General features: G+C 43.8%; 1 protein-coding gene and 1 long non-coding RNA gene across 4 annotated transcripts in view; one reads left to right on the plus strand and one right to left on the minus strand.

The window, feature by feature from the left end:
* Positions 1-4,079, plus strand: LOC148007212 (uncharacterized). Its single transcript, XR_015649705.1, has 2 exons — positions 1-149; positions 3,169-4,079. It is a non-coding gene; the product is annotated as an uncharacterized LOC148007212 (long non-coding RNA).
* The window catches only part of Zfp78 (zinc finger protein 78), a 14,460-nt gene continuing 4,550 nt past the window's right edge, over positions 3,606-13,515 (minus strand). For 2 of the 3 annotated variants that reach the window (XM_087559817.1, XM_087559780.1), the window contains 4 exons: positions 11,568-11,657; positions 10,323-10,449; positions 8,112-8,207; positions 3,606-5,644 (listed from right to left, as the gene is read on the minus strand). In XM_087559817.1, coding sequence (XP_087415943.1) covers positions 3,984-5,644; positions 8,112-8,207; positions 10,323-10,449; positions 11,568-11,600 — 1,917 coding nt within the window. In that variant the 5' untranslated portion in view covers positions 11,601-11,657 and the 3' untranslated portion in view covers positions 3,606-3,983. The remainder of the gene's footprint in view (positions 5,645-8,111; positions 8,208-10,322; positions 10,450-11,567; positions 11,658-13,515) is intronic. The other variant, NM_001427789.1, reaches the window with a different exon arrangement.

Genomic DNA, 13,515 nt, shown 5'->3' on the forward strand with positions numbered 1-13,515 from the left:
AAGGAGAAATCTGGTTGGTTGAGCCCAGCAGGCTCAGTGGTCTTTGAAAGACAACCTAGGAGAACCGTGGGACCCTGCCGGAAACATAGGTCCGGCGAAATACAAAACAGTTCCTCAGAGGCTTCTGGGAGTTGAGGTGCAATCGGAGCGTACGTGTGCAGCGGCAGGGCTAGTGGAGCGTGGTTTGAGATCGATTTGAGGGAGGGCAGTTGGAGGATGGTGTGAATTGGGCGGGGGTAATGCCGGGCTTTAGACAAGTCCACAGTGGTTCTGGTTGCAAGTACTTTTCAGTTTGGGATTCAACTTCTGCCATACTTTCAATACTCTCCAGACCACCTCAATTCTAGGGTCTAATGTTCAAAATGCCCCTCTGTAAGTACTACCAAGTCCTAGGTCTGCAGGCTTCCCCCAGGTTTTCTTCTTGGGTGTTCCTTTAAAATATTTATTCTTGCCTTTAATCCCAAAACTCAGGAGTCAGAGGCAGCCGGATCTCTGAATTTGAGGCCAACCTGATCTGCAGAGCAAGTTCTAGGACAGTCAGGGCTACACAGAGAAACGGGGTGGGGTGGGGATAGATATAGATATAGATATAGATATAGACATAGACACACACACACACACACACACACACACACACACACACACACACACTGTATCTTGATCATCTCCAGCACAAATCTCCTCTCCCAACCACCAGCAACACTTCCACATTCTTGCCCCGCTCCCCAACACTGGATATAGCCAACTAAATCCAGTTAGTGCTGCCTACCAGTACAAGGGTGTAACACTGCCCACTTGAGCTTGGACAATCTACCAAGGGCCACATCCCAAAAGAAAAATGACTCCCTCTCTCCCAGGTGCCTTCAGTTGCCTATAGTTCCTCAGCTAGGTGTGGAGGCGCAAGCATGCTAGAATAGTGATTGACTCCATCTTGTGCTGGTAGTCACAGTTCCTACGAGCTCATGAGTACAACAGTCATGACATGTCCAGAACCATTCCCCAGCACTCATTGCCATTCTCAGTCTTACACCTTCCTCCTCCGTATAGTAAGATGTCCCCCGACACTTGAGAAGGTATACATAAATGTCCTGCTTAGGGCTGCGAGCTGCCTGTTTTTGTCATTCGATTATCATCTGAGAGAGTGCCATGTAGCCCTGGCTGTTTGGAACTCTGTAGACCAGGCTGGCCTCGAACTCAGATCCGCCTGCCTCTGCCTCCAGAAGTGCTAGTTTTACAGGTGTGTCATCTCTGCCACCAAGCAAGTGGCATGTTCTTTATATAAAATGTTTGAGACCGGGGTTGGGGATTTAGCTCAGTGGTAGAGCGCTTGCCTAGGAAGCACAAGGCCCTGGGTTCGGTCCCCAGCTCCGAAAAAAAGAACCAAAAAAAAAAAAAATGTTTGAGACCAGAAGTATTCATTTTTTTCTGAGTTGGAGATATGTGCATACCATAGGGAAATATTTTAGAAAGGAAACCAAAGTCTAAATATAAAAAGCATCTATGCTTCACAAATACCCCATCAACCTGAAGGAAATGTTACACTAAAAAATTTTTAAGCAGAATCAGTCTTGCAGGATTGATTGTTGCCTGAAAGATTTTTAAAGGGTTTATCTGTTTCTTTATGTAAATGAGTGCTTTATCTGTATGTACATCTGCTTGCTAGAAGAGGGCATCAGATCCTAGGAGTGTGAGCCCCCATGTGGTTGCTGGGAATTGAACTCAAGATCTTGGAGAGAGCAGACTGCTCTTAACCTCTGAGTCATTTCTCCAGCCCCTGAAAGATTTGCTTTTATTTTATGTGTATGAGTATTTTGTCTTTGTGTATTTATGTGCATTGTGTGCCCACAGTCCTTGTGGAGGCCAGAAAGCAGCATCCCCTGGAAGTCGGGTTGCAGATAGCTGTGAGCTGCTAGATGCTGGGACCCAAATCCAAGTCCTCTCTAAAAACAAGTGCTCCTAGCCACTGAACCATCCCCAGCCCTGGCAATTTTAAAACAAAATTTTATTTTCTTATTTTTCTTATTTTTATTGCAACCTGTTACATGGGATTGGGAGTAGAATTTGCCACTTGTGATGTCCTGTAAGCATTCAGAAAGTTTCAGACTTTGGAGCATTTTAGATTCTAAACAGTCACGTTAAGGATGCTCAACTTGGCCACTAAAAGACTACCTGGGGTTCATTCAGGGATGGAAGGCTGGTTCAACATTCAAAACTCAATTTACCTAATTTACCACAGTTAACAAGCTAAACAAAAATCACACTCAACTCTAGAGTCTTAGAACTGTGGTGTTCAACCTTCCCCAATCTGCAGCTCTTTAATACAGTTCCTCACATTGTGGTCCTTATAAAGTCCAACAGAACCTACCATGAGATGGACATTACAAAAATCACCCGTAGTCCTCTAGAACAGCTAGAATAGAAGTGTGAGTCCCTGTATTTTCCTATTTCTGCAGTGTGTACTCATCTTGCATGTGATCTTTTCATTTTGTTTTTATTCAAGGTCTCACTATGTAGCCCTGACTGCCCTAGAACTCTGTAAACCAGGCTGGTCTCTAATTCAGAGATCCACCTGACTCTACCTCCAGAGTGCCACCAATCCCAGCCACAATCACCCTTTTAAATTTTATTTTTATGTATTTGTATTTGTGCGTTTGTGGGTTTGATCACCCATGTGGGCATGTGCAGAGAGCAGAAGTCGTTATTGGTTATCACCCTCCACCTTATATTTTCAGATAGGATCTCTTATACTTTCAGATAGGAGCTATTTCAGCTAAACTGGTTTGGGGAGTGTGTGTGTGTGTGTGTGTGTGTGTGTGTGTGTGTGTGTGTGTGTGTGTTTCCAAATAAATCCTAAAATTTATTCCAATCTCTAACTTCTAGGCACTTCCAAACAGATTCTCCATATCAGACCATATTTAATTTCTTTACCAAGAAGGAGCCTTAGAATCATTAGAAAGTTTCCATCTTAAACACTGCACATGCTAATTGTCATCCACCTGAAGACACTTTCAGTTTCTAAATTACTCGCATCACCTAAGCTGTATCCCAAGTCCCAGAGGCCCTGGTTTAGAAATAATATTTCTGGCCCCACACATTTTCTAGGCACTTTGTACGGGTCAGTGTGCTGAAGTCCTATCATTTTATGTTCTCTTGATATCTATTTCCCAGGCTGGAAGTGAAGGTCAGTCACCCTTGACACTTCCGACTATCATGCTGTCCACAGATGGCTCAAGCTGGTGCCAAGAATAAGAACTTAGAAGCACTTCTGCCAAACTGGGATCCCTGGTCTCAGGGCTTCCTGTCAAACAGACTGCTGAAGGTGGAGGGGGCACGTATGTCACAACGATCACATTCCACACGTGAGATGACCTCCCAGCACTCATGCCTGCTTGTTGCCACTGAGCAGAGGAAATCTGTAACCCTGGCCCCCATGAAGCATCGGCTCAGGGATACCCCGCCCCCATGTCCCTTTGCCCCTGTGCGCGGCCTCTGTGCTTTGGGCCGATCTGTCTCCTGTTCATTGGAGGGATGTTTTCCATCCAAACTTAATACAGTCAGTCTCATCGCCGAGCATTCCAAATGCATTAAACGTGTCACAAGGAGTATTAGAAGAGTTACATAAATAACATTTATATTTTTATAAAGCGTTTTTCTGACTGTAAGACGAATGAATAATAAACTTGAAGGAAACAGGACAAGCTACAGACATTTGGAAAAGTCCAAGCGAGACAATCGTGCTTCGGAGCAGGCTAACAGGAACAAAAATAAATGGGAATACTTAGCAAGTATACGCACAGGACTTGGTGACAGAGGGATGCCCGAGATGACAGTGTCAAGTACTCACCAATGATGGATGGTTTAAGAACATTTGTGAAGACGTCTCCCCATCCCTCGCATTCCCAAGAGCTCTCTGGCTTCTGTGAAATCTTCCACGTGAACAATCTGGTTGGAAGCTAAATTCTCTGGTGAATGCTCCAGGTTTGTCAGCGGCTAAAGGGTTTGCCACCGGGGACACAGTTTTGCGGTTTCTTTCCGGTGTGACAGCTCTGGTGGCAATTAAAGGATGACTTTGTTCTGAACGCCCTTCCACATCTCTCACACGCGTAGGGCCTCTCACCAGAGTGAAGTCTCTGATGCTGAGCGCGGGAGGAGCCGTCACCAAATGCCTTCCCACACTCAGAACATTTGTACGGCTTCTCTCCAGTGTGAACCCTCTTATGTCGTATGAGGTAGGCAGTATGCGTGAAGGTTTTGCCACATTCGTTACACTCATAAGGTTTCTCTCCTGTATGGATTTTCTGATGTCTGGCAAGATAGGTACTTCTTTTGAAAAATTTACCACACTGCTTACATTCGAAAGGTTTTTCTCCTGTGTGGTTTCTCTGATGACTGGCCAGTTGGGAACTCTCTCGAAAGGCCTTCCCACATTCCTTACATTCGTAGGGCTTTTCTCCAGTATGAATTCTTGAGTGAACGACAAGATGTATACTCTGCCGAAAAGCTTTCCCACACTCCTTGCATGTATAAGGTTTCTCTCCAGAGTGTACTCTTTGATGGCCAGTGAGCGACATGCTGTGGCTAAAGGCCTTCCCACAAATGTCACATTTGTAAGGTTTCTCACCTGTGTGAATCCTGTGGTGTACAGTCAGGGACGACCCACTGCGGAAAGCTTTCCCACAGACGTTACATGGGTATGGTTTCTCTCCGGTGTGAATTCTCCTGTGCAAAGTTAGTCCTATGTGAACACTGAAGACTTTCCCACAGTCAGCGCAATCGAATGGCTTCTCGCCGGTATGATAATGCCTAGAGTGACGGGTTAGGGACATGTTGTACCTGAAGGCTTGACCACACTCAGCACACTGAAAGGGTCGCTTATCATTATGACACCTCTTATGCTGAGCAAAGGTAGAACTGTCCCTGAAGGCCTTCCCACACTCTTTACACTTATAGGGCTTCTCCCCAGTGTGAATCCTCTGATGCTGAGCCAGGTGGGCGGGCTGCCTGAAGGACTTCGTACACTCCTTACACTTGTACGGTTTTTCTCCGGTGTGGATTCTTTGGTGCACAATAAGGTATGAATTCTGGCTGAAGGCTTTGTTACATTCCTTACACTCAAAGAGTTTCTCGTGGGTGTGTGTTGTGTGGTGCTGAGCCAGGTGGTGGCTCTGCTTGAAGGCCTTTCCACAGACTGTGCATTTATACGGCTTTTCGCCCGTGTGAATTCTCTGATGCACAGTCACAGATGAGCTGTGGGTGAAGGTTTTCTCGCATTCGTTACATTTAAAAATGTTCTTCCCTGCCCAGATTTTCTTGTATTTCCGTACCTTGGGATTTTTGGAGAAGCTTTTCTTATTTGTCTTGTGACTATAAATATTCTCTTCTACACTATCCAGATGGACAGATTTGAAAGATTCCGTGTGTTTGTAGCCTATTTCTTTAGTGTGAGTTCCTTTGTGAGTGACTGTTTCTTTCAGGTTAAATATTTCCTGACTCATCTTCTGTCTATCAAAAAGGTCTTTGCATTTCTGCTTTTTTCCAGAAGTGGGAGACTCACAACCGAGGCTTGCAATGTTCTCCACTGACACGGCATCAAAAGCCAATTGCCTCAGAGATAATTCTTGTGTCTTCTGTACAGATTCTCCACCTGAAAAAATGTAAAACAAGGGGGGTTGGAGATTTAGCTCAGTGGTAAAGCGCTTGCCTAACAAGACTAAGGCCCTGGGTTCGGTCCCCAGCTCTGAAAAAAAAATAAGAAAAAAAATGTAAAACAAGGAGTCTTCTTTATCATGTGTTATTAACAAAAGCAGCACTTCAAGTGAAGCAATTCTAAACAATTTAATAAATTCCATACAATCGCATGCAAGTAATTCAAATGGAAAAGGTGCAAGGATGTGCCTGAGAATAAGAGCTTTGTGTTAATTAATCTTGACTTTATTGGATGAAAAACTGAACAGGAGACTAGGAAAGCACACTTCTGGGTGTATATGTGAGGTTGTTCCCAAGGCCATTAACTAGGAAGGTAACGCCTTCCCTGGACATGGGTGTTACTATCCAATGCACTGAGAGATTGAAATAAAGGAAAAAGAAGGAGGACATTCCATAGCAGAGCCAGGCTTCTATTTGCTTTCTGCCTGCCATGACTAAATAGGTTTCCTCCACCATGCCCTTCCTCCATTCTTCTTCATGGCCACCAGTCCAAAAGCAACAGAGCCAGCTGACCATAGATGTAAAACTCTGAAAGCATGGGCCAAAAAAATACCCCCCCTTAGGCTGTGCTAGAAACAACTGTGGCAGCAGGGAAGAGATACAGAACAACATGGGGAAATGACAAGGAAAACTATGATAAGGTCCTAGAAGTCATCTGTAATGAAAATGCTAATTTGGCCAGAATACAAATTAAATTCACTTCTATAATATTTCCTACCTTTAAAACCTATTTATTTACTCATTCAATATGTGTGGATGATTTGTCTGCATGTATCTCTGTGCACCCTCTGGATGCCTGGTGCCTTCAGAGGCCAGAAGACTCTGCTAGATCTGGAGTTACAGATTGGAAGCTGCCATGTGGGTGCTTGGAATGGAAACCAAGTCTTAGCCACTCAGGTAACTTCACAGCCTCCTGTTTCCTACTTTTAATTAATTAGTATATATAGTTAAGTTCACTTAGTTTAACTGCCAATATATTAATTACTACTGTTTCTCGGAACTCTCAAGAGATTCCAGCACACACACACACACACACACACACACACACACACACACACACACTATGCTTTATGACTTCCCTTGGGATTTAAAGGCAAGCGAGTGAATATAATTCCCTAGTCAGAAGACAGTGCTCTTAAGTAAGCCCTTTATGTGTTAGTGTCTCAGTACACCAAACGCTTTATTTCTCATAGAACTCAGGCTTCGTAGCAAGGAATTTTTTTCATTCATTTTCTCACTTTCAACAACGTAGGAAAGGCGTCACTTTTCAGGCCAGTTAATATGGGGGTTTAGAGACTGGAGAGATGGCTCAATTGTCTGCTCTTCCAGAGGTCCTGAGTTCAATTCCCAGCACCACATGGTGGCTCACAACCATGTGGACATGCAGAAATAGCATGTTGTATACATAAAATAAATGAATGACTCTTAAGAAAAGATTGCTTTTTAAAAAAATATGGGGTTTTGTTGTTATCTGATGGTTAGGAAAAGGTGTCTCAGTGAAGGACTATGGAGCTGAGATTGAATCGTGAGCATGTCTGTAGGGGATCGTCTTGACTGAATTGATGTGGGAAGATCCAGCCTGAATAGAGGCCGCACCATTCTGTGTTGCAGGATATTTGATCACATTGGCAACTCCAAGATTGTGAACTGGGAAAACCTTGTTGTAGTATGGCTCAGCTCTAGCACACACCTTTGATCCAAAAGCTAAATAAAGTCAACCCTAGGTCAAGAGGCAAAGCAAGTAACCAGCCAACAGGGAGTGAACATAAGTAAACAGAAAGGAGGGACACTGAGGAAAAGGGTATTTTTTAAGACAGCATGGGGAGACAGAGGCTTTTTTGTTCTGGGACATCAGTGAATAGGAAGGTCAGCTGGGTGCTTTTTCTGCCTCTCTGAGCTAGCAGACTGTCACCCCAGCAGCCAGTTGGAATCTTCATTGGTAAAATGGAATGGCTAGGATGTTTGCTTTGAAAACAACAGGACTGTATCTGAGTAGAGAAAGCTAACTTCGTAGCAGGCAAGCATGCTTCCACTGTCTGTGACCAGCTGTTTCAATGTCGTGCCTATATGAATTCCCCACAATGACGGACTACAATGTGGAACTACAGCTAGAATAAACACTGTCCCCTTTAAAGCTGCTTTTGTCAGGGAGCTTCATCACAGCACCCAAAGTGAAACTAGGACATTCTCCTTTGTACAAAGTGACTTACTACCAAGACAAGAGGAAAGCAGAAGAGACAAGCGTGAAGAGAAGGGAATCCATGCCAGGCAAGGAAACTTCAATTCACACCCAGGATCCTCAGGCTTAGGAAGAGTTTCTGGCAGCTTCAGCCCAGGTAAGGACCTCTGAAGATGGTGGAGCCATTCCTTACAAAGGTTTTTCAATCTGCTTCTTGAATTCTCACCTTGTACCGGGCTTCTTGTCACCTGACCCTTCACCTCCCAAGGCTCCTTCCCATGCTCCAATAAAGAGATTAGAGATGGTTTGGAAATGCAAGCTCCTGCATTTAAAAAAAAAAACGACATGTTTTGGTTGTTTGGCTTCCTAGGTCAGCTCCTTAAATATGATGCAACTACAAAATAAAAGGATCAAACACATTTGAAGGATAGACAGCATAAAACTCTGAAATCGTCTGGTGGCAGCTGTCAACAGGCAATCCTACAGCAATTATACTGTTTCTTATGGAGTGGGGGAAGGGCAAGAACTTAGCTCAAGGTAAAGGGCCATCACAGTAATAAGTGAGATTTTTTTAAATAGCCCGACAGGAGATAAGTGTAAAGAGATAGCTCAGTGCTTGGGAGCACGGGCTGTTCTTGAAGAACTAGGTTCAGTTCACAGCCCCCATAACTAGCGGTTCAGCCACACCGATAACTGCAGCCCCAGGAGATTTAAGACCCTCTTGTGCATGCGACTACACTCAATGTACACACCTCCAGATAGACACATATACATATACATTTTTGTTTTGTTTTTTGAATCGAGGTTTCTCTGTGTAGCCCTGGCTGTCCCAGAACTTACTCTGTAGGCCAGGCTAGCCTCTAACTCAAGAGATCCACCTGTCTCTGCCTCCCAAGTGCTAGGATTAAACACATGTACCACTGCTACCTGGCAGCATAGACATATTTTTTTTCCTTTTTCTTTTTTTTGGAGCTGGGGACTGAACCCAGGGCCTTGTGCTTGCTAGGCAAGCGCTCTACCACTGAGCTAAATCCCCAACCCCCATATTTTTTAATGAATACTTTAAAACACAAATGAAATCTCTTTTTAAAATTAAAATAAATAAATTTTTTTAAAGACTACTAGAGACAGTTTGGCGTTTGAGTCAATGAACTACCTGTCTAAAACAGAACACAGCATAGGAGTTTGTGGTTGTAATCCCAGCACTTGAAACTCTGCATCAAAACAACACTCTTCAGAGGAGAAGGGCAGGATCCAGAGCCTCTGTAGTTTTTACTTTCCCTGTATTTCCCTGGCTTAGAAGGGCCCATATTAGTATCTACAAGAGCAAGCATCTGAAGATATTTTAAGACATTGGATTTCACTTGTTTATCATAAATTAATAAAAATACATATTTTGGGGTCAGTGAGATGGCTCAGAAATTAAAGTCATTTGCTACCAAGCCTGATGACCTCAGCTGATCCAGGTTCTATACAAGTCATACTCTAATGTGTAGGTGACATACACATGCCCCCTCCACTAATAAAAATCAATGTCATAAAAAAATTTAGGATATATATTTGAAAAGTGATTTTCTATATTTTTAGTAACCAGGCCCTATTCTTCTCTATCCCTGTTACTTCCTACCGGTTTTGAGACTCTCCAATGGCCAGGCGCAAACCTCCAGGTTCCACATACAGAACACTCTAACTGTGCTAACAGCAGGACTAGTCCAACACACACACACACACACACACACACACACACACACACACACACCACACCGCACACCACACACCACACGCCACACACTCGTGTGCACAGTAAAAAGCCCCAAGCTCTGAACTCGAAATCCCAGCAATCCCCAGCCTGGAAATCTCTGCCACCACCCTCAGGCCCACCCCCAAGTCCCCACACTCCCCCCCACCCCCGTGTCTCCAAGAAACACTACACAATGCCCACCTCCCCTCAGTTCCCTGCTGCTTCTCACCAAAGCAAAGGCAGTCACCCTCTTGTGTCTCTCCCAATAAATCTCTTTTGTGAGATTTGCTGTGCAATGTAACTTTTTGGTATTCCTTTCGCTCCTGACTGTCAGGATACCTTTCCCTTGGAGAAATCTCCCTGCCTCCCCTTTCCCCACCCCCAGAGCTGTTAAACTTCGTGGGTGCCTTTCCCCTCAGAGCTATAACACACTGGGGAAACCTTTCCCCTCAGAGGTGTAACAGTTACACTGTTGAGAATAGCAGAACTGTAACATAAAGGCAACATAAAACAGAGGGGCCTGCCACAGTTCCCACCATGTCTGCAGTTCCAATTGCCTGAAGATATACCTGCCAATATCTGATGTACATCAAATTCACAGGCTGCATCTGAATTTTTCACTAACCCTGACACAATAAACTCAGCTTTGGTAATAAAAGTAGGAAAGGATTATCCACAGGGAAAAGTATTGCTTACCCACTGAAACCAAGTTCCGATAGTTCTCCAGCACCACGTTCCTGTACAAACTCCTCTGAGCAGGATTCAGCCACTCCCATTCCTCCTGAGAAAAGTCTATGGCAACATCTTTGAATGTCACTGCGTCCTGAGATGATACAAATACATTTGCAAATTTTTGTTAGGTTTTTATTCTTTTGTTTGGGGGAGAGGGAAGAGTTCCCCTTGCAAGTCAGTTGCTAAGAGAGAAGACACAAGGGACTGCATCTTGCATCACTGCACTTATTAGAAATGTCTGGAAAGTTTGAATATGTAGATAGAAAACAAACTAGTAGTTGGCTGGGAGCAGGACAGAGATTAAGTGTGATCGTTTAGGAAGTGAAGATGTTTCTGTCTAGGAGTTTAAAGCCAGCTTGGCCAACATGTTGGGCCACCTCCTGCCATCTCAGAACAAAAAGAAAAAGAGTAAAATGACTCGTGATGAGTGACAGAATATTAAACAAACAAACAAAACACTCCTTTTCTCCTCCCACACTCTCAAAACATCCATGATCTTTGATGATCAAAATAGGTCGGATCTGCCTACCTGCAACCAGTCAGCTCTGCTTGACATACATTCTCCAAATAGTGTGAGATATCATAGGCTGAGGGTTGAATGTCACAAGACTTCCTCAAATTCAGTTGCCAATTACAAGCTCCATGTTATAAGAGACTTGGACTAAAATTCATGTGGACGGATACACGGGAGGGGCTTTGTATATCCATCTAACCCGGAATCCAACTCATACTAGTACTGAGATACCTCTGTTTGATTTAAAAAGGAGACAAGTCTTTTGACAAGGCATGGCGGTACACACCTTGAATCCTACACTGGAGCAGGGGGCCGGAGGGTTGCTACAGGTTTGAAAGCAGCCTGAGCTTCATAATCAGACTCTCTCTCTCATCTGAGTACTAATCAGGCCCAACCCTCCTTAACTTTCAGGATCCAATGATACCAGGCACATTCAAGACTACCGTGTCCATGAACTAGTAAGATTCTACATCATAAAAGTGTATATATGAGGCATGAAGACAAAGGGGTTCTGAGTGGGCTCTACACCTTATCATAGTTATTCGTCACCTACTAGGCAGTTAAGGTTTAAGGATAATGTCCTGTGGAGAAGGAACGACCAAGCCCTGGAACAGACTTGGTCAGAATTTCCCAAGTATCATTACTTAGTGGTAATCAAGACCCCTTCCCATGGAAGAGAGCAGACACAAACTAACCTGTAGCATGGCTTTCATTAGTTCAACGGTCATGTTCTGTCTCCCCCTGGTTTCTCTCTTGGAGAACAACTGTGTCCTGGGAAGTCCAGCCTAGGGGAAGAGAGGGTAGTTGAAAGCCAAGGTGTTCATTGTCCTCCCAGATTTACCAGTGTAAACTGTTCCTTGTCTTTCCTCCCAGTTTAGGTGGCTAAGAGCAGGCATGACGCTTCAACTCCACTGTCAATGTGACTGGATCTAAAATAATCTATGACACCAAGCTGGGAATCGGATCTGTGTGATTCTCACCCATTATCAAAGAAGCTTCCTTCCATGGGAGATGGGAACTAACACAAAGACAAAGCTACTGGACAGTGCACAGAGAGAGAGACTTTGGAACTCTTGGTCCTAAATGGGATGTCTTCCTCCAACCCATCCTCTCAGGGATTAGGTAAATATATGGAAGAGGAGGTAGAAGATGGTAAGAGCCAGTGGGGATAGAGGACACCCAGAAACGAGTGTCTTCTAGTGTCTTCTACACACAACAGCACTGATGCTCGCATGAACTCGCAGACACTGTGACGGCATGCACAGAACCTGCATGAATCCAAGCCAAAAGGGGTCCCAGATTTGACAGTGGAAGCAGAAATGAGCCACTGTCCTTAATGCAGGAGCTATCTCCAACTGTCAACCTCCACCAAGCAGTCTCACCAGGGTACAAACTATGCTCAAGGGCAGGCTTCAAGGCAGTAGATGGCCAACACAAAATGAACTCCGTGGAAAGGTTATTTAAACCTCATAATGTTTTGCTATGTCTGGGCATTTTCTATATCTTACTGATCTGTGGCCTATATATCATTATGGTTTCTGATTTGGTGTTTTTCGGGGGTTTGTTTGTATGTGTGTCTGTATGTCTGTGTATCTGTGTATCTGTGTGTCTGTGTGTCTGTGTCTGTGTGTCTGTGTGTAGGTGTTTCTCATACCTTTTCTTTGCTTTTTTTCTGTTTTGTTTTATTTTGGTTTATCTGTTTTATTATCTGCCTGGTTTGTTTTGTTTCCTAAAGAGAGAAAGAGAAGGCATGGTGTTGGATGGGTGAGGAGGAACCGTGATCAGAATATATTTATGAAAAAAAATTATTTCAAATAAATAAATAAACCACAAAATCTCCCAGGAGACATGATACTTGACATGTCTGTGAAGGTTTTTCCAGTGAGGTTTAACAAAAGAAGTAGATTCACCCTGAGGGTAGCACCATCCTACGGGCTGAGATCTCATGTTAATTTAAAGCAAACAACAACAACAACAAAATGACAAAAGAGGCAAGTCAGCTATCAGTTCATGACTTGTCTCTACCCTTCAAAGGCCATCTGACCAGTCTCCCCACACTTTGATACTGTGACTTCTGTGCCGTGACAGACTGTATTCAAGTCGTGAGTCTTTTTTTTTAATATTTATTTTATTTTTACGAATACTCTGTCACTGTCTTCAGACACACCAGAAGAGTGCATTGTATTCCATTATAGATGGTTGTGAGCCACCATGTGGTTGCTGGGAATTGAACTCAGGACCTCTGGAAGGGCAGTCAGTGCTATTAACCACTGAGCCATCTCTCCATCTTGAGTCTTTTTTTTTTTTTTTTTTTTTTTTGGTCAGGAATTTTTGTCAGAGCAATGAGAAAAGTAACTGCTAAGCTGGCAATGCATGCATGGATGCATGCTCACTAGGAGAGTAGAGCAAATCACTCACTCAGTCACTCCCTCCCATACAGTAGAAGTCCTACATTGTTATCCCTAAGGCCCCTTCCTGGTATCTGGTCTGACTGTAGATAAAAGGTCCTACAAATAGTTATTCCTTCCTTCCATTTTCTAGGCAAAGGAGGAATAGTTCCCTTTGGAGGTTTCTGATCTATGACTTAGCACAGTCGGTTTGAAATCCCACACCTAATGCCACAAGGGTTTCTATCTGTGGAAG

This window comes from Rattus norvegicus, chromosome 1, assembly GCF_021556685.1.
Source record: "Rattus norvegicus strain SHRSP/BbbUtx chromosome 1, alternate assembly SHRSP_T2T, whole genome shotgun sequence".
NCBI classification, from domain to species: Eukaryota; Metazoa; Chordata; class Mammalia; order Rodentia; family Muridae; genus Rattus; species Rattus norvegicus.